Genomic DNA, 19,552 nt, shown 5'->3' on the forward strand with positions numbered 1-19,552 from the left:
CTATGCCACTGGTGGAGTTCAGCTCCAGATCAAGGCACAAAAATGTACATAACTACATGAAGCACAGGGCTGAACCATGTAGGACAAGGGAAGTCTATAACCAAGGTTTCTAGGCAGCTTATGCAGAACTCATGCAAATCTGCATGTTTCCATCTCATATCCATCTGCATGTTTCACGTGTCCTTGCTCTGATTACAGTTGGGAAATCTCCACAATGCAGTTAAAAAATGCATCCAGATAACTACAAAGTGTCTACTTGGCTCTCTAGGCACCACTGAGAGTAGAGACCAGGGTGGAAATGTACACACAGAGGTGTAGCTCACATCTTAACGTGGCTACCTAAGCAAAGGCATCTCTCTCTGTGGCTCTGCTGTACCAGGCCATCCATTGCTACAGCTTGCTGGTCCAGCTTTGAAGAGATACTCATGCCATTTTGCTCTTCTCAAACAAATATTCCAAATTCACACCTCTTGGAAGTAGTTTCAATTCCATTAAAGCAAATGGAGCTGTATTTCCTTATACCACGCCCACACATGTCCCATGAGGTCCATCTATCCCAGTCCAGACATTTTAAGACAGGACACAAGCATCAAAACATATACAGAGGAGGAGCTGGGCAAACAGCAGAGCAGTCAGAAGTGTGCTTATTGCATGGGTTTCAGAAAGGAAACTGCTTAGTAGTGCCTAAGGACTGAAGTCAGCTAGAAAAGCCAAATGCTCTGTCAGGAGTCTTCATACCAGAGAGGAGATTTTGTGATTACTTCTGAATGATACAACGTGTTGAGAGAAAACCAAGCAGACATTTTGGTTAGGAGTGCATATAATATATATGCACATAAAACATTTGTAAAGTATTTTTTAAATCAACAAATTAGTGTCTCAGACTGTCATGTTATTACAATTGTGCTGTACCTACAAACAGGGTAAGAAGCTACATTTACATTTGAAAATTTCAAATACAAATTACATTTGTACATCTGAAAATATATTTACATTTTATAAAGTTATGAAAAATATGATGCACCACTTGGCAATGTGTCTTTTGAAATAAGCTGGAAGAGCCCATTAATTTGAAGTTGTTAGCATAATGGTTTATGCCATTAGGTATCAAATCTCTTTTTGTAATTACAGAAGAGATCACAACCAACAAATAACGAAGTTGTGTTTAGGTGCTCAGGAAAACAAATTAGTTTAATCTACAATCCACAAACATTTGAGAGCCATATGTTACTGTTGCCTTTGTTATTTTTGAAAGCTGCTGTGATTTATTACTCTAAACATATAGCGACAAATTGAAAACATGGATTAAAATGTCTCCTACTTGACCTTTTCAGAGCTATTCCATGAATATAAATATTTATTTTATGGATTCAACAGTTGCTGATCAAGTAATATATTCTGAAAAGTATTCTTTGAATTATTATTCCACCATTCAAATTACATAGTTCCACAATAAATTTTGTAGGCATTTTATGCTAACAGGCATATAAACCATTGCATAACCCCCATTAACTCACACTGCATGAGTGGTTGTAGAGGCATATGATTGTGTATATAACATGGTGATCTTTGCACTGTAACAACATAAGAAATCCTCTCTGACATCAACTCTTCACCTGAAAAAAATCTTAACTTCTATTTATTAATTCAGAGATGAGAAATCAGTCAGCTATTGTGAATAAAATAGGAATGCATGACAGCAAAACCAAAACAAGCAGTTTCCACTTTCCCTTGGATTTTTACTCCTGTTCACATTTGTAACACTTTCATTATTAGCCTTGCCCTTATTTCTCTCAAGCACTGCAATCTCAGTAAGGACCTGAGCTGTCTTCATTTGGCACATAGCAACAAAAAAGACAGTGCCAAGCTGCAGTGATTGAAGACAACTAATAGAAGAAGCATATTTTCCCAATGCAGTTACTAAATTCTGGTGTGGATTACGGATATTCCCCCATCTGTGCCTCTTCTGGCTGAGCCATGGAGGGAGAAAAGATTACTTAATTGCTTTTCAGTGTGCATGTCTGCTGTAGGATCAAGCACACAACCAGTGAGCCCTTGCACTTGTGCAAAGAATTCCTGAGGTTATCAGAATTTTTTACTCCTTGTCCTGCAAGGCAGTGTAAACAGTCTGGTGTCTCTATTCTGGTTAGTATTATACTACTCATTACAAAACTACTCTAAATTCCCATTTATAGTAACTACACTGGTTTACCAGTGAATAAGAACACCTTGTGGAAGTTCTTGTTTCAGCTGCCCTAGAAAAGGGATTTCTAGAAAACCTTTCTTTTTTAAATTTGAGTGCAAGTTTTACTTATCTTGTGTTTTCTTCGTCCTCAATGAGTTGTGACCTGCACAGAATACACCATCTCACTCTGTTACACCCACAAAATTGGGGCCTCCAATATGCAATTTACAGATTTAGCCCACAAAGTGTCTTCCAAATGACATTTATCCAAAATGCTTTTCCAAATGCTTTTGGTCTCAGCATGCTTTGATAACCACCTTGGCTGCTTTTGCTTGTTCTGTCTCTGGTCTTGTTTATAAAGATATTGTGCAGTAAGTTAGGAAATGAATTTACAGCTCCTTGCCACTAACTCTTCTGTAAACACCCCTACAGCACACTGTATTGCCTTGGTTTGAGGCAACTTAATCTCCTCTCAGTGCCACGTGAAATATCTAATACTTTCTGCAAACGGAGTAACCACAAAAGAGGGCTTGCAGGAAACCAAATTAGCTGTAAATTCACAGCTGAACACACCACTTTCTGTAGAAAAGCAATCTATTTCAGTTATTTTTTTGCAACTAGGTCGTGGTGATGATATACCAGCATGCCTGAGAAGAAGTTTCATTTGCTCTTCCTGCTTTCACTTTCACTGTCATGACTGTAGAGCTGGTGTCTAGTCAGTGAGAGAATCTTATTATAGTAACATCTAAATGTGACACAGAGCAAGGATTAAACTGCTATCCAACTTGTAAATGCATAAGCAGGCTCCCTGGAAACAGGATTCAGACTGATATTTTCGTTTTCAAACCTGTATTTTTCTCTATCTGAGCAGTCAATAGAGCATCTTCCTTTCTAAGTAAGATCCAATTATAATGAGAGCTTGGATTGACAGGAAACATTATTATAACTGAATGAGCTGTCAAATCCATGATTAATAAGGGTTTTCATTTAGGTTCAACAATAGCAGCATTAGACTGCTGCCATATTATTATTCAATAACTCAGAGCATTCATAAGAAGGTTTATTTTCCGTTTCAGAGGGTAGACCAAGATGTTCCACATTCAGCTATTCGTATGGGCAGAAGTGGTTTCAATATTTCATGAGATGATTTTATCTCTATTTTTTTCTGAAGATGCAAACTAATGAAAAACCCTATGCAAAATCTAAGCCTGATGTTTGAGGATTTTCTGTTTTCCTTCTAGCTCCCATGTTTTTGCATCCATATTCCTACTGCTTGAACCATGAGAACAGAGAGGGAATATGAATAGTGTAGGAGGAGTGTTCACACCATCAAATGTTGATGATACAGAGTAAAAGTAGGAGGCAAACCAAGACCTCTCTGGTCTGTGTGCTCAGCGAGGTGCAAAGAACAGATAAAGAACAGATATTTCACATTAACCACTATGTATGTATGCATTCAACTGTCTCAGAGCAGATTTTTTTTATATATATCACTGATTTTCACTTTTATATGAGAGACAATGAGGGCAAGATCATTATGAATTAAGATATTCACAAGGGCAAAAGAACATTTTCAGAAAGAGAAGTGCTCACCCTCAGCCTTCTTGTAACAGAAATGAAATTCCCTCCATCCTACATAAATTCTGCTTTCCCATCCCATTTCACAGTTTGATAGAATGTAACTGGATATTCTGTTTTTCTGTTTCACTAGTTCTCAATTTCACCTTCAAAGCTTAGCTCCTTAATCCGCTCTTCCACCCAAATCGAGGTGCTGCTCCATCATGGCAAGTAGTATAAATGATGTGTCAGGTTGACTTCAAAAAATAACCTTTTAGCCCAGCATTTATTTATACATCATCGGTTATGTCTGACTACTTTTTATACACCTATGATTTATCAATATAAAATACAGATATATAGAGAGAGCTAGCTAGCTAGATGTTATCTGTGCTGTAGCTGTGTCTTTCCTCATTTTCTTCCCTTGCTGACACCTTTCGTACTTGCACAAACTAACCTTTAACATGCAACTCTTAGTTTAATGTTATCATCTGCCAAAGTCCCACAAGATGGAGAAATTTATGGAGATATTATAAGAAACATCTGACTTTCCATTGGTAACTCTCTTTGTCTGGAAACTAGCTGCTACCTTCTGTAAGCCAACTGGTGAAGACAAGGATAAAGACACTAAGTATACCACAGCAGATGCAGAAGACAAACACAAAGACCTGTGTCTAATGTTAGAATAAACTATGAAGTGGTTAACAAAAGACAGATCCCTCAAAGGTGTTAGTGACCCTCAGGGTTAACACCTTGCTATGGTATAAGTTCTTAAATAAGTTATTCTTTCTTGTTTCTTCCTCTTTCATATACGCACACTTCAGAATCCATCTGTCCTAGACAACTGTCATTTGTTTTTTTTCACCTCTTTTGTAGATTAACTTCCAGCTAAAATCTTTAAATAAGCCTAAAATGTACTAATCTCCAGAAATTCCACTATTGATATTATTTTTATGATAATACTGTTGTTGCTATTGCAGTAGCCAATTCATAAAATACTGCATACATAGAAAAATCATTCTTGTCTATACAAATATCCAAAATGTGAAAATGAAGCATTGTGTCCCATTTCACAGGCAGAGGAGACAGCTATATGAATAAGTTGCCACCTAGTAAATGAGCATGGATTTACAGCTCATTTAATACTCCATGGCAACTGTCTGTGTGGTTACTGCTCCAGAGTAAATGTGAGGTAGCTGTGACCCTTACTGAAAGTGAGGCAATGTATCTTGCATTTACCTGAGTTTTAAGCATCCATATAAAGTAACTAATGAGCTGTAAATCCACAATCCCTCTTCACACCTGCCAGTTTCTTCATGTACCTGGAGGCAATGGCATTTTTGTGATTTGCCTGTGGTCACTGAAGCAGCATTTACAGAAGTGGCTATGTAAGCCAGACTTACTGATATCCTGTGAACTCCTCTCCTCACACAGCCAGAATTTTCTTGTAGAGCTACTGTTCAATTGCTTGGCACATTTCCCTTCAAATGACAGTAATTCACAAGCAAACTCAACCATTTTTTCCTTATTAATACTGCAGAACATGCATTTACCACTTACGCAAAACAGATGGATCCCTAAAACTAGCATCCAGATATGGTTTCTTCATTTCACACATAAAATATGATATACTTTTTCAAAGACTCTTAAATTTAAAGTTTAAATTTAAAGTTTGGGAATAGCTTTATCCTAGTTTATTAATCAAATCTCAACTCTAGGTAATTGAGAGTCCAAACTAAAGCGGGGTCCAAGTAGATTTCATCACCAGTGTTTTTCATCACCAGTGTTTTTCATCAGGATGGTCCATAACATGCCACAAACTAACAAAGAGCTTTCTTAATTTTTTTTTTTTTTTTTTTTTTTTTTTTCCCAGTGGCTCCTATTAAGTGACCCTCTACTTAGACCCCTTCACACTAGTTCAGGTGGACCATTGATACCAGCCACTGCCTACAGTCATTGCAAGCCTGGGATCACTGCTCTGTTTTTTCAGTGGCATTACAGGAATCAAAACAGACTTGAATACCCTGTGCATTTTTACTGCTCTTGTTATTCTGTATCAAAAAAAAGAAAAAAGGAAAAAGAAAAAATCTTAACCACTATGTCACAACATACTGCCACAACATCTATTTACTAGTAAAATTGTTCTGCGTTCTGAGGCAAAACAAGACCAAAATGTTGTTAAATACCTTGAAAAATTCAGTGTAAAACATAAATCTCTACACATAAAGAAAAAAATTAATTTTTGTGGTATAGACAATAAATACATTAATTTTTAGCCCTTAAAAACTCCCTCATCATACTTTTTTTGTGCCATGTCTATGGACTAACATATTCAAAAAATAAAGAAGGAAATCCCAGGGCTTGGACAGTCATTACAAATTTTAGTGGATTTGATTAGTCTCTCCACAGCACTCTCTGTGTCTCAATAATCACTCAATTCCTCTCTGCAAGGACTCTCTGGAAAATGTGAACCATGTCTACAGGTGTTTTAGGATGTGACCCTGCTGTCACATTGACAGCAGCTTTCTCATTTCTTGTCATGGGGCATATATTTCAAAGCATAATCCCAACCTTCTGGGATGCTTTCATTACCAGAATGTTCAGCTGACAGTACTTCCAAATCTTGAATTTCATGAAAGAATGCATAATGTGAATGGGCAGTGTCAGTGCTGTCCCTTACACTGACCACATACAACACTTAAGTGACTTCAGTGAAGCTCCTTTGTCGCTGTGGGACATGTGAAAGCACAACGCGGACCACCTGCTGCTTGCAAGGTAAAAAAGGGACGTTTATTATCTGACTCTGTCTTTTATACCTTCCCAAGGGTGACATTGGATTGGAGAGTGAATGGGCCACCTCTCCAAAGACATTGGACAAACCACCAGTACATCAAGTGTTCTCCACCCCCATAAAAGAATGTAAACAATACGTTGTTTACAGAAATTGTGTGGGAAAGTTCTCCAAAGGAATGTAAACTCAGAAGGCTTTAGGAAGTCTTAAGAATCAGGGTGACACTCCTTCTTCTTCTTTTTTTTTTCCCTATAGTTTTTTAGCAGTGGTTATATCAACACTAGCTGGTTACACAGTGCCTGGAAAACATCACTGGACTTAATTTCAACCTGTGCCAACTATCTCTTTCCAAACACTTCCCAGTCCTAATCTGGTGGTCAGAGCACCCAAAGCCCATTCCCACAAATAAGGAGTGCAGAGGGTTACTAGCAGGGACAGCAGCCACCTCAGGCCAGCTGGCCTTCAGAGCCCAGAAAAGTTCCTGAAGGTGTTTGAGCAGGGATAGAGGCAGAAAGCCTGGGGTTGCCCAGAGCTCTGGCAGCTGGCTCTGTGGCATCCTGGGGAGCTGCCTGGCTGCTCACTGCCACTGCTGCAGATGGGCATTGCAGGAGTATGGGAACTGCACTTCCTGCTGGAAATTTGCTGGGCTTTGGATAATCTCTGGCCATTTTAAACTGGAAAACTCTTTAGAGATTTCCAAACAGAAGTCCAAATCACAGTCCATAACAGCTAGTGCATCAGCAGCTAGCTATCCACAAACTTAATTTTCCAATTTTCTTAATGTGAGGAGTGGGGCAAACAATAAAATGCAGCCTGCAGATCAGCTTTGTGTGAAGTCAGGCTTCTTGGAACCGCAGTTGAAAAAAAAGACATTTCTGTGCCCCTACTCCAAAAATTCTATTTTTGGAGAGATATTCTGCTGCAGTGGTTCCTTGAATTTTAGATTTATTCTTCTACTTTTTTTGTCCTGCTTCATAATTATGCATAATGATATTATTTTGTTATGCTGTGTATTTTTTTATGTTATGTGCTTTCTGTGAGACAGGAAAAAAATGTGCCAGCCAGTTCTTTCCTTGCTGACATCAATGGCTTTTGGCTCACACACTCTGTTCAGGATTTTCCTTCTTATCAAGGGTTCCATATTTTCATGTGGTTCAATTTTTTATTTCTTCTGGGCATCCTCTTTATTTTTATATTTCTTTTCTCTTTGTTCTCCAAGTAATTCATTTTTAGCTCTAAATTAAGCAATTTGCTTTTAACCAGTTGGCATTTTCATCAGTCAGCATATCCAAATGTTCATCTGTACCTTCCTTAATTCCATGTACTATATCAGCATTTCCTGTATCACTAATGCCTTTCTTCAATGAGACTTACACCTCAGATTGCCCTGCTGTTTCTTCAGGCAATTATATTCTGCCTGTTATATTCTGGCAGGCACACTGATATCTTCCCCACTGTATTTTAGTTTTGAGACTAACAACAAACCATAGTAAATGCCTACTGTGGACTTGACGATTCTCTGTGGAAATGTTAATTTTTTTAACATTAAAGTATTTTTTAAAAAGAAAAGAGAGTACTGAGAATATCAGGAAAACTCCAGTCCTTCACTAGCTTGGGCCTTAGGGTTTCCAGTTCTTCTAACCCATTTCCAGTTGGTTCATTCAGAGTCGATAGGGTACCCAAAAGTCCTAGTCTCCAGCCAGCATTGCTTTGTTTCTTTTGTGGAAAACCCCAGGATGTGATGTGGGATGGCGCATGTGTAGACTTCAGCCCAGGATGTGGATAGGCTTTCCAGAAAATGGTCACAGGTCCCCAGACCCAAACACAGCTATAAGGATCTTTGCAACAGAGCATCAACATAAAATCCTTCAGCTTGGACTGCCCAGCCAACAAGAAAATCAAACTGCTTTGTGGGAGCCCCTGGCCTGGTTCAGGGGTCCCATGTGGTGGTAAAGTCTCTCCTCCGTGCTTCCAAAGAAAGACTCTGCAGCCTCTTGCTGTTCGGTCTCAAGACAGTTTATTGCTAGTTATCTAAAAGATTGTCTTCGCAGGCTGTGACCGTTTGGTCAGCAGCTCAGGCAGAGGCACACACACACTCCTGACATCCTCTCTGTCTGCTGTCTTCTTCTCTCTCCCCATGCAGGCTGCTGCTATCTTTTATATGATATATTATGTGTCCCATGTTTACAATTTTTCTCCAATACCTACTACCTATATTACAAGGTGCTTTTCTACTCTAAACCAATCCACAAGTCACCAAGAACATGGAGGTAAGGAAGAAGAAGGAGGAGGAACAGGATCAGCCCACTTTCCTCCATCTTAAAGCTTCTGACACCCATGTACAAAGTAAAAACCCCCCTGTACAGGTACTAAAACCCCCCTGTACAATACGAAAAATTTTTCCCCTCTACTTTGTAACTGCTTCTACTGTACTATCTAACCCTTTCTAAATGCTTGCTCCACCTTCAAAGTTGGTAACTCATTCTATGGCTCAAACTCAAAATCACAGCTGTTTCCAGCTGCTTGCCAGAGTCTAAAATGCTTCTGACCAAGGCCTGAAACCTCCAAAAATGTCTGAGGGACATTTTGAGTTCCGACACTGCTTGACACTTATCAGCACCTACACACTGCTTTCCCCTAAGATCCTAGCAGGAGGCAATCCTGTGCTGAGGTTTGGAATACATGCTGTTGGGAAAAGCAACAAGAGCCTGTGTGTAACTTGAGATGTCCTTGCAGCTCCCACTCCTTTATTCCTGTGACCTCAGCTCCAGCTCACTGCATGAGAGAAGAGCAAGAAGAGGAGACGTGTTGGGAAGAAGCAAGGAACAGGAAAAGACAAGCCTGTTGAAAGCAGTACAGGTGACTGGGGAACCAATATCATATAGGTTAGGGGTGGGGTGAAGGGCACATGAAAAGTGTAGCATGGGGGGACCCAAAGACATGGGTCTGGGGGAAATCAGACATGTCTGCACAGGATGGTTTTAGGAGGGAAAGGAACCCATGGCACAATGGGGATGTGATTCTTGAAGTGAGAAGCTGCAGCACAAGGACTTGGAGGGAACTGGGGCTTAATTCACCAGGTGAGGCTGTGGTGGGGATAGGATTTTGAGACACTAGGAAATTGGCCACAATGACAGCATGGGGTGGTCCTCAATTTGTAGAGCTGTACTTCCAGCCTTCACATGCTATTTACAAAGCTACTGGAAAATGATGGGAGGAAACAATCGATAGGATGAGGGAGAAAGAGAGGGTGGAAGGTGAAATTCCAGGGAGTGGGAAACATCCTCCTCTGTGGAGACAGGAAAAAGAGAGGAAGAAGAAGCACAGGTGCAGCATCAGCAACCACAATGATGCACCTGTCAGAGAGAAACCCTCCTCCTTATGTTTGCATATGCTCATTTCTGCATCCACTAATGAACCTCTTTTTTCTTCCTAATTTCTAGAGCCAAAAAATTGTTAATGCCTGAAGTCTGTTCTTACCTATTCTTTCCTGGCTGTCCAGTGTGCATTTTCTAATATGCTTTTGTTTAGGAAGGTTAGTTTCTTGCTATACAGCAGAAACATTTGTGTAAAATCTACTCTATACAGGAACCAAAAATGTGAAAAATGCTCTGGAAGCAGAAAAGAAATAGTTATGAGGAAGGAAAGGAGACATTACAGGAAAATTCATTTGCTGATAAATGTAGCTTATGTCTTATCAACTTAATTCCAGATAAGTCTTCATTTTGCTGTGAAGACAGATGCGATAAATATGTTAATGGCAGATTTCGATAGCCCAGTTTGTAGAACTGCAAAGCCAGATGGAAGTGATAATTTTTCTTTCATTTTAATTCTGAAATAAAAAGCAAGAAAGCAAGAAAGTTCTCGGTATCTTAGCACTGTAATGACTTTTGAAAGGATAATGGACCTTAGCACAAAATGACGATTAACTATCATGCCCTGATGCTCCTATTTTATTAAATTCCAGTTTCCTTGGCTGGAATTCTCTCAACTTTCTTGCCAGAGATGAGCAGATGACTGCTTGTGACTGACTTTTCCAGTTCCACATTCATAAAGTTATTTAGCAGTAATCCTGCTGGTGGATATTTTACTGATTCTACTGTTGCTCAGGTTAGATGCATGACTAAACAGACCATTGATAATAGCATTGGATGGAGCTAACCTCTCTTACTCCTTATCAGGAGTGAAATACTGTCTTTTTTGTCCTTTAAACAGTGCCCTTATGGTCTTAGGAGTACAAGGCTAAATTGTGGCTTTCCATGCATTGATTAAGATTGCATTTAGCAATATTTGGTGTGAACCCTTTGTTTCAATTTAATACAAAAACATTGAGGAGCATAGATTAACACCATCTTAAATGTGTAGGATATTTACTGCTTGAATTGATAGGCAAAAAGATATCTAGAACATTTTTGCTGCTTGAATACTCTTGAAGGGGAGGAAAGAGTAAGTTTTCAAGCAGGTGAAAAAGGAAATTTTAGAAAACTATTTTCAAGGAAGCTACTAAGTGAAAACTTCATTTGTCATATTTTCAGCAATGTTTCTAATGTGTGGAAAAACAGACACATCTGAGTTGTCCCCTTTATATGAATTTTCATTTCAAGAAAGTAAGGTCCTGACTGAGTACTCCCACAGCAACTTCTTTCCAGGAGCCATTTGGCAAAAGGGTGAGATGCTCCATTGTCAAATCAGTAGCATTAACTTTTAGGGTTGTATTGGCTCATTCTTGCTTTCTAGATAAGCTCACAAACCAGGAACTGAATGACCAATACTACATGTCAGTTAAAACCCCCTCTGAAATTCATTCAAATGATTCTAGCAAAAAGAATGTAGATGTCTGGTGAATTTTATAACACATTTCATCATGAGACAAAGGATACAATTTGTTATGTCACTCCTTATGTCATTCCTATGTCAGCTGGGGGTGCTTGTGGGTGGATGTATTAGTTATTGGATAAATACCTGCTATAGGCTAGTAATATCAGGTAGACATCTGCTGTATGAAGTATAAGATTATTTTCATCAGTCAATAGAAGGTGGTTTTCTTTTTCATTTGTTTAGTTTACATGCATTTTCTTGGGGTTTGTCTTTTTAAATTCAATTAGCAAGTAATACAAAATTGTTAATATATGTGGTCTGGATGTTTCTTACACAAGAAAATTGGAGAGGAGAGGAGAGGAGAGGAGAGGAGAGGAGAGGAGAGGAGAGGAGAGGAGAGGAGAGGAGAGGAGAGGAGAGGAGAGGAGAGGAGAGGAGAGGAGAGGAGAGGAGAGGAGAGGAGAGGAGAGGAGAGGAGAGGAGAGGAGAGGAGAGGAGAGGAGAGGAGAGGAGAGGAGAGGAGAGGAGAGGAGAGGAGAGGAGAGGAGAGGAGAGGAGAGGAGAGGAGAGGAGAGGAGAGGAGAGGAGAGGAGAGGAGAGGAGAGGAGAGGAGAGGAGAGGAGAGGAGAGGAGAGGAGAGGAGAGGAGAGGAGAGGAGAGACTTTGCTGAACTGTGCAGACATCTATGCCTCTGCAGCATTGCACCTTGCACACAAGCAGAGGTAGTTCTCATACTTGTCTGAGGTCCAGTCCATGCTGGATGCAAATCTCATAAAATCCAGTGACTCACATGACCAAAAGTATGCAGTGAAGCATGCAGCCCTTCTCTTGGGCCCAGAGTGTCCTTACCAAGGTCAGAGAACAGCAGGAAGAGACAGCTGGAGCCTCTCTGCCCTCACAGCTTTGCTGCAAGCTGAGGTGATCAGAGCACAAGTTGTAGCCAAAGATGACCCACACTTGCAGATAATCCTCAGGCACTGGCAAAAACCAGGCCAATTTCTTCTGTGGAGCCATGCAGCAGCAGCATTTTATCCTGTAGCTCCAAACCAAGCAGAGCTTCCTAACTGATGTGCAAAGAAACCATTCACCACTCTCCGGCAAGCAGCCAGAACTCCCCCAGCACCAGGCAGGGAGCTGCCTGCAGGAGAGGTGTGGCAACTCATGCAGTACTAAAGGTTATCCCAGGCTGCCACCTTGTCAGGCTTAAATTCAGCTCATTAGGATGCTCATCTGTTATTTATGCAAATAAGCCTATGCACCATCACAAAATATGCAAAGATGGGTATTTATCAGTTTGGCACAGTTTCTGACTCTCTGAACCCTCAAACATTCCTGATACATTTAGAAAGAAAACAATCTCCCCCAGTGCTGCAGAGGGGCCAAGGCAGGGCCTAGGTACCACCATCCACATCTTCTCAGAGGACTCATGGTGTTCAGTATAGAAAAGATAATGCATTCTGTGTGACTTTAAACACAGTATGTTACAGCTCAGGATGCTTAATCTAGTGAATGAAGGATCTTTACTTGTTTCACCTTTCCGGGGGAGGAGATTTACAATATGCATAACTCCAAGCATTCTGACTGCAGTTTATTATTTATTTATAACTGGCACCTGCCCCACAAAAAATTAAAAAGGATCTTCTGAAACAGTGTTTAAATTATCTGTTTTGTCTGGACAGCTGCAGTCTAAGGTTACTCTCACTCATGAATGTGAAAAAGAACCTCAGCTCATCCCTCCTCTACCCTTACCCCTCTCTTCTCACTTTAGGGAAATATTATCTTCTGTATGAGCCTGATTTGGAGTCAGCATCCACCTGCTTTTCTGCACACACAGCCCCAGTAACTGCAGGAAGTTTAAATCCTCCTGACAAGGGTACAGATTGACCAGAAACACAGCTTTAGGGAATTTTCCCCCAGTTTTTTACCCCTGGCCAGTTCCAGGGTGATTGACTGTTAACTCCATGGACAAGTTTCTCATGTATCCTTCCTTGTACAACTGGATATCTTATTTAAGCTGCTCAATTTTCATTGTAAAAATTAGAAGAAAAGATATTTCTGTAGTAAAGGCAGGAGAAAATGACACATCTTTATTTGGTAGTACCCACATCTTAGGGAGCCACCTTATCCTTTCAGTTCTCCTATAGACTGTTGTAACCATCTCCCAGGATCTATGTGGAGCTCTGGACGTGCACATGGTCTTGGAATTAGGGAATGAGAGAAGGAACACCTCCAAAACTCACAAACACTGCCCTTTCAGAGTGGCTACAATTCAACTTCAGTGTCATACCAACACACTAAAAAAGAACTTCCTCTGAATCTCTCAAAATATAATGAGTTACATTGTATTTAAAGCACAGCAATCACAACACAGGGTGCTCAGTCCACCCTGACATCAGGATGATGATCTCATCAGGAGAGAGAATAGTAAGAGCAAAAGCAGGAAAACTCGTGGGTTCAGATAAAGACAGCTTAATAAATGAAGGAAAGAGGGGGAAAAAGCCCAAAACAGTGATGCAAAAGGCAGTGACTCATCACCTCCTGCAAGCAGACTGCTGCAGTCTCTGAGTTATGGCTGCCTTCCTAGGCAAATCACCCCCTCAATTATTTTTGTTGAATTTGGTATTATGTGTCTTGGAATGTCCCTTTGGTCATCTGGGGCCAGCACCCCCATTGTGTCCTCTCCCAATATCTTGCCTAACCCCAGTGAACTTCCTTGGGGAAACCTGGGAAACAGAGAAGGCTTTGACACTGTGGGTGCATGGCTGTAAAACAGCCAAAAGATTAATGTGTTATCAACCCTGATTAAATCAAAAATAAAAAAAAAAAAAAAAAAAAACCAAAACTTTACAGACTGGTGTGAAGAAAATCAACTCCACCTCAGCCAGACCAAACACAAAGATTAATGAACAAATGCATTGTCTTAGTAAGTTAAATATGAAGAAAATTGTCCTGCAAGAGGCATTTCTTTTTTAACATCAAATTCTATTTTAAAAGAACTGCTTAATTTTTTTAAAAAACTTCCAAACCTATTTCCCACTTGGGTGAGTGCTAAATAATGAATTCAAAAATTTCAATACAACCTGTCTCTCTGTGACCTTAATTCCACAATTTCCAGCTGAGCAAAATTATCTTTACATCGTGAAAACATATGCTTCCCCTTAATAAGGATTTAAATACAGGCACTTCAAATCTCTCCCTTCACTTTCACAATGGTGCAGTAAAGGATTATCCATGCAAAATTATACAGCCAAGATTTCTGCTGTGAGTCGGCATGGTTCCGTTGTTTTTCATGGATCAATTAACACGCACTGGCGATTTTAGCCATTCCTGTCTGTAATGGCTAATTTGCCCATTACAGGGAGCTGAGAGCCATCTGTGTACATGGCATAAGGATACAACTGTGAAATGAAGACTTTAAACCCACAGAACGTGACCTGTGGTTGTAAGACATTCAAAGACAAGATGGGTTACCTTACCTTTGGAGCCTGTAGTACATCAGACACACCTTGCTTAGGCACTGCAAAAGTAGGTGGTTGTGCTGTTGTTGGCTTTTTGGGAGGCCTGGGTGGTGGATGGAGGGTTAGGTTTTCATATCTTCGCAACATATAGTATTCCTCTTCACTGACCTCTTCCACTGTTGTCCTAGTCACAGGCGGCACAACTGCCTGGACATCTTTGCTGAGCAAATGAACCAACATGTTTAAGCGATACACAGGAATCTCCCAGCTCTCCAACGGACTGCTGGCACTACTGATCAGAAAGTAAGAATCTGTGATTTCTTCTTCAAACTGCAGACCAGGCGCAGCAGCCAAGACATCTTTCTCCATGGAAAGGTCCCTCACGGACACTTTGACATTAAAAGGGAAATGGAATTCTTTGCAAATCTCAGAGAGGTGGTACTGTTTCTTGTCATGAATCACTTCCACAAAGCCACCTTCCATGTACATAGGGAGGAGCACTTTTTTATATGAATCACTTAGTATTTGCTCACAAGCTAAAACATCTATGAGTTTCTTTCTTCCCTCATACAGAACTTCACTAGTCTGGCATTGTTGAACTAGAAATTGATCTCCAACTGAAACAGAAAAGAGTTCTTGATGAGGGGAAGTAAAGGCTTTAGTTGCTACAACATGAAGATGTTCTTTTTGACTTCTTGCTATATCTAAATCATAGGCAGTTGGGAATTCCCGAGGTCTTCTCTTGAACTTTCCTTTGTAGCTCATAGGGATTAAATAATGTCTTTTAGAGGAATCACTTCTCATCTCAGAGGCTAGGACTCTTGCTGCCTGGTACTTTTTGTAGATGACAATCTCTTTCCCTGTAGACAATAAGTTATAAGGTTTTTGGTTTCCCGAAGGCCCTTCCATTATCTCAGCAACCATAGGAAATTCTTTGCTTGTTCTCTCAAATAAATCTTCCAAAGAAAATGGCTGAAGGAAAGAGCTAATATCATAACAGTCTGTTACATCCTTGACCTCCACATCCAGATCTGAGAGGATATGAACTATGTCCTTTCGAACTGAAAATAAAAAGAAATATACTGTGTTTTGTTTTCAAACTGACATTGAAATAAAATACATGTCCTGTTTGTCAGATACTAAAAATATCTCCCCTGAGGTGTATGTGTCCACGTGTAAATGTGCACCACTAACTGGGCCAGCCAAAGACTAATTATTGTAATTTGAGAGCTATGGTTACCAGATATGCATGAGACCACACAAATGAAGGGAGAGAATAAGGTGTGCAGCTGAGCACAAAGTTTAAGAAAAAGAAAAGTCTAGTTCACTTTTTTCCCCACAGCACTTCCATCAGTTGTTTATCTTCTGAAACTCTTGGGTGCAAGTTGTATTTTTGTTCTTTTGCTTCATAGCAATTTAGGGTTTCTCTAGAGGGGTGGGGAAAAAATTTAGTAAATAAATAGCATTTGGATCCATTAACATGTTGTTGCTATGGCCAGACTTGGAGAAATAAGGTAGTTTGATATTTGTAAGAATAATTTAAACATCTGTAATTATTAAGAAATAATATCACTTAATAAAATGGCAAAGCCTTTGTACAACTAAGAGTAAGTTATTTTTGTGAACTAAGACATTTTAATATTATGTTCCTCTCTGGAACTGCTGCATCTTTTTCTGCATCACATGGTTTTATTCACTATCAGAACTGAGCCAGTGAATTTAATAACCTGACAGGGAACAACAGCTCTTTTACCACAAATGAAGTTGCAAAATTTTGAATGAAAATCTTCCAAGAATTAAGCTGACTATGTAATTAAGGCTTGTTTAAGAATTTGGCTCCAAGTCAGTGACACCACAGGTCTCTGACCAAGGCAGTAAAATTTAACAAGCAAATAACATTTAATTACTGTCTTCAATAAGATTTATTCTGCATAGACCTACAGAAAGGGATAGTATATTCTGGATTCATACTTCCTTGCAGCAGGACATATCAATATTTTATACTGAAAAGTTGGTATCAGATTTATTTTATATGACAGAGTTCTGTGACAGTGATTCAGGGTCTGTTTGTTCTGACTCTGCTTTTGTCATATTGACACTTTGAGGTGATAAACATCCTTAACACCACAAGGGAAAGGCAACAAAGGAAAATGACTGGTGAAAATGAAACTTTCTATGAGCATTTGTGAGAGTTTCACACACATAACTTGTTCATTATTAATAATAAGTATAGAGGATTCCTGCTCACAGCCTGTGAAAATGTAATCAGTTATCCCAGTTATCAGGAATCTTTTTTATTTATATATAGTGGATAGTAATTCCCATACTTTATCTTGTATCTATTTATAGTTCTCCTAAAAATGGTGAAAATTCATTCTTCATGGTCCACAAGAAAGTAGTTATTCATGTACAATGAAGCCTACTTTTCAAGTTTGTATTAAATAGTTATCTAGGACATATGCAAGGCTTCTTAAATGTTGAGGACACCATAAAACTTAAAATAAAAACAATAAATACAATCCTTACTGGAATAACTGATTGGAAGACAAGGGAATACTAAATATTTCTGAATCTTCTGAAGGTTTTCAGGGGTATTAAATTCTTATTGATTCTGCACATAAATCTAAGTGGATATAGCAAAAAACCTGAGTTAATAGAGCTTCAGGAGATGAGCTAGATCTTTGGATCTAGCTAGAGTTACAGCAAACAGAGTAGTTTATCTTGTGAAGCTATATTTTCGAAACTCATACATTAAATCACATAGCAAGCACAGCTGAATATCTTACAATAAGCATATAACAACTATGGCATATTGTGTTATTAACACTGTCCACTTTTATTTCTTTCTCTTTTGTACATTTGCTTGCATATTTCAACAGAAAAATGCTCAATTCTGAAAATATTTCCTGCTTTATTTCTCCTTGAATGTCATATTTTTGTTAGGATTCAACTTCTACGGAGCTCATTGGTTTACTTGTAGTAAATGCAAAAAGCAGCAAAACTTTCCCAACAGCTAAGCTACTATCCTGCAATCAGAAGCCAGCTGCATCAAGGTTTTGGTGGAAAAACTAGAACAACTAGTGTCATAGATTTTTGGAGTTTTAAAAATAAAAACTCAGAGCACAAACTTTTAAAGACATTGGTTTTCTAATCTTGCTGTTTCCTCAAACCTACAGATTTCAGAAATTGTCCATGATTTTTTTGTGTTTATATTCTGTTGATATTTGTTTCTGCAGCAGAATAAAATAATATTATTTTCTTTTCTCTGACATACTCATTCTGAAAATTAAATTGTAATTAAGTGTATTGTAACATGTTCAATTGGGTTTTTTCCTTTTCTTTTTCTAACTCCTAGACATAGCCATAAATGATCAAGTGGCTTCTCCATGGCCAAAGTCTAAGACACAAAGAAAGAGAATCTGGCCACTGAATAGAATTCCTAAGCTCAGCCTTTTTACTATGCAATATATTTTCAGTGAGGATTTAATCGTAGTGATCAACAAAATGACAACAGAAAGAAATGCAAGGTAATAATCTGAACTAACAGATGATAAAGAAATACTAAAGGAAATATTATTTTTACCTTTCTTCCTCTTAAACTAACATTAGTGGCAAATACGGATAAGGAATTTTTAACAAACTGAATCTTTCATGTCTATTTTAAGAAAGTGTTGTGTATTTAAGGGTACTTTTGTGCTTTACTACACCAAGTGTAACAGAACACTGATTTTAATTCTTACTTACATTTCATTACTGCCTGCACTTCGTAGACAGGCATGAGAATCAAACAGCCATCAAAATTCTCAGGAAGTGGATTAAAGAAGTCCCATGTGTGTAGAGTATTGGAAAGTTTAACAATCCGATTTCTACACCTAGGCATTTTCCATTCTGCAATCTCTTTTAGGGTGTATATCTGGTCATCTTCACACTCATAAAATTCTCCTTCTTGTGAAAGGGGCAAAGTAAAGGAATGAGACTGATTATTTCTGACCACGACACATTTCACAGCCATCATTCCATGGACCTCTTCCACAGAGTTGAAGATGATCTGCTCATCATGTTTGATAGTGAAATTTGCCAATTTTATATCCTTGGCACTGTAGAAAGAAGGATGGCCAAACCTTGTTGGCCCAATAGAGACTTTTCTTGCAATTTCTTCAACGCTGATATATGGAGTCTTATCTGCCACAACCTTATAAAGACCTAAGAACAGAAAACTTGCATTATAAAAAGGGAAATACACAAAGAAAGTCATGCCAAATTTTAGACTGTTATATTTTTATAACTGAATGTTATAAAAATGAGGAGCAAAGCACATCAAATAATTCATAGATGATAGCTCAATTGCAGAAATATGACTCTACAGAGGTAATATCAGCTGCCTGGTGCAATGTATAGGCAGCTGGAATTAACCCTTTCTGCTGTGTATCTGACATCCAGCATTCTTAGTCCACAGTAAAATTTTTTTAGCCACAGAAAAAAGAAAAATTTTACTAAATTCCTATCTGTCTTCTCAGAAACCCAGCCTTTGAGACCTAAATGTTGATGTGTTATGAGGAAAAACAACACTAATGTGATCAGTTCATGCAGGATAAGTTTCTCGTCTAAACATCAGTAGTTCCTTCCACACACAGACTGGGAATTCCTAGACCAAATGTGTATAAAGATACATCCCGAATGAAAGAGTAGCACCTACAGATAAGAAAGAGCAAATAGATTTTAGTGTATCTGACAGTGCAGTCC

At 38.9% G+C, this 19,552-nt stretch overlaps 1 protein-coding gene across 3 annotated transcripts in view; it reads right to left on the reverse strand.

Annotated features, from left to right (window-relative positions):
- THEMIS (thymocyte selection associated) overlaps window positions 1–19,552 on the reverse strand; it is an 80,887-nt gene that overhangs the window by 41,728 nt on the left and 19,607 nt on the right. For all 3 annotated transcript variants that reach the window (XM_085575138.1, XM_085575139.1, XM_085575136.1), the window contains 2 exons: window positions 18,554–19,012; window positions 14,828–15,870 (listed from right to left, as the gene is read on the reverse strand). In XM_085575138.1, coding sequence (XP_085431264.1) covers window positions 14,828–15,870; window positions 18,554–19,012 — 1,502 coding nt within the window. The remainder of the gene's footprint in view (window positions 1–14,827; window positions 15,871–18,553; window positions 19,013–19,552) is intronic.

Source organism: Lonchura striata, chromosome 3, assembly GCF_050655825.1.
Source record: "Lonchura striata isolate lonStrDom1 chromosome 3, ASM5065582v1, whole genome shotgun sequence".
NCBI lineage: Eukaryota > Metazoa > Chordata > Aves > Passeriformes > Estrildidae > Lonchura > Lonchura striata.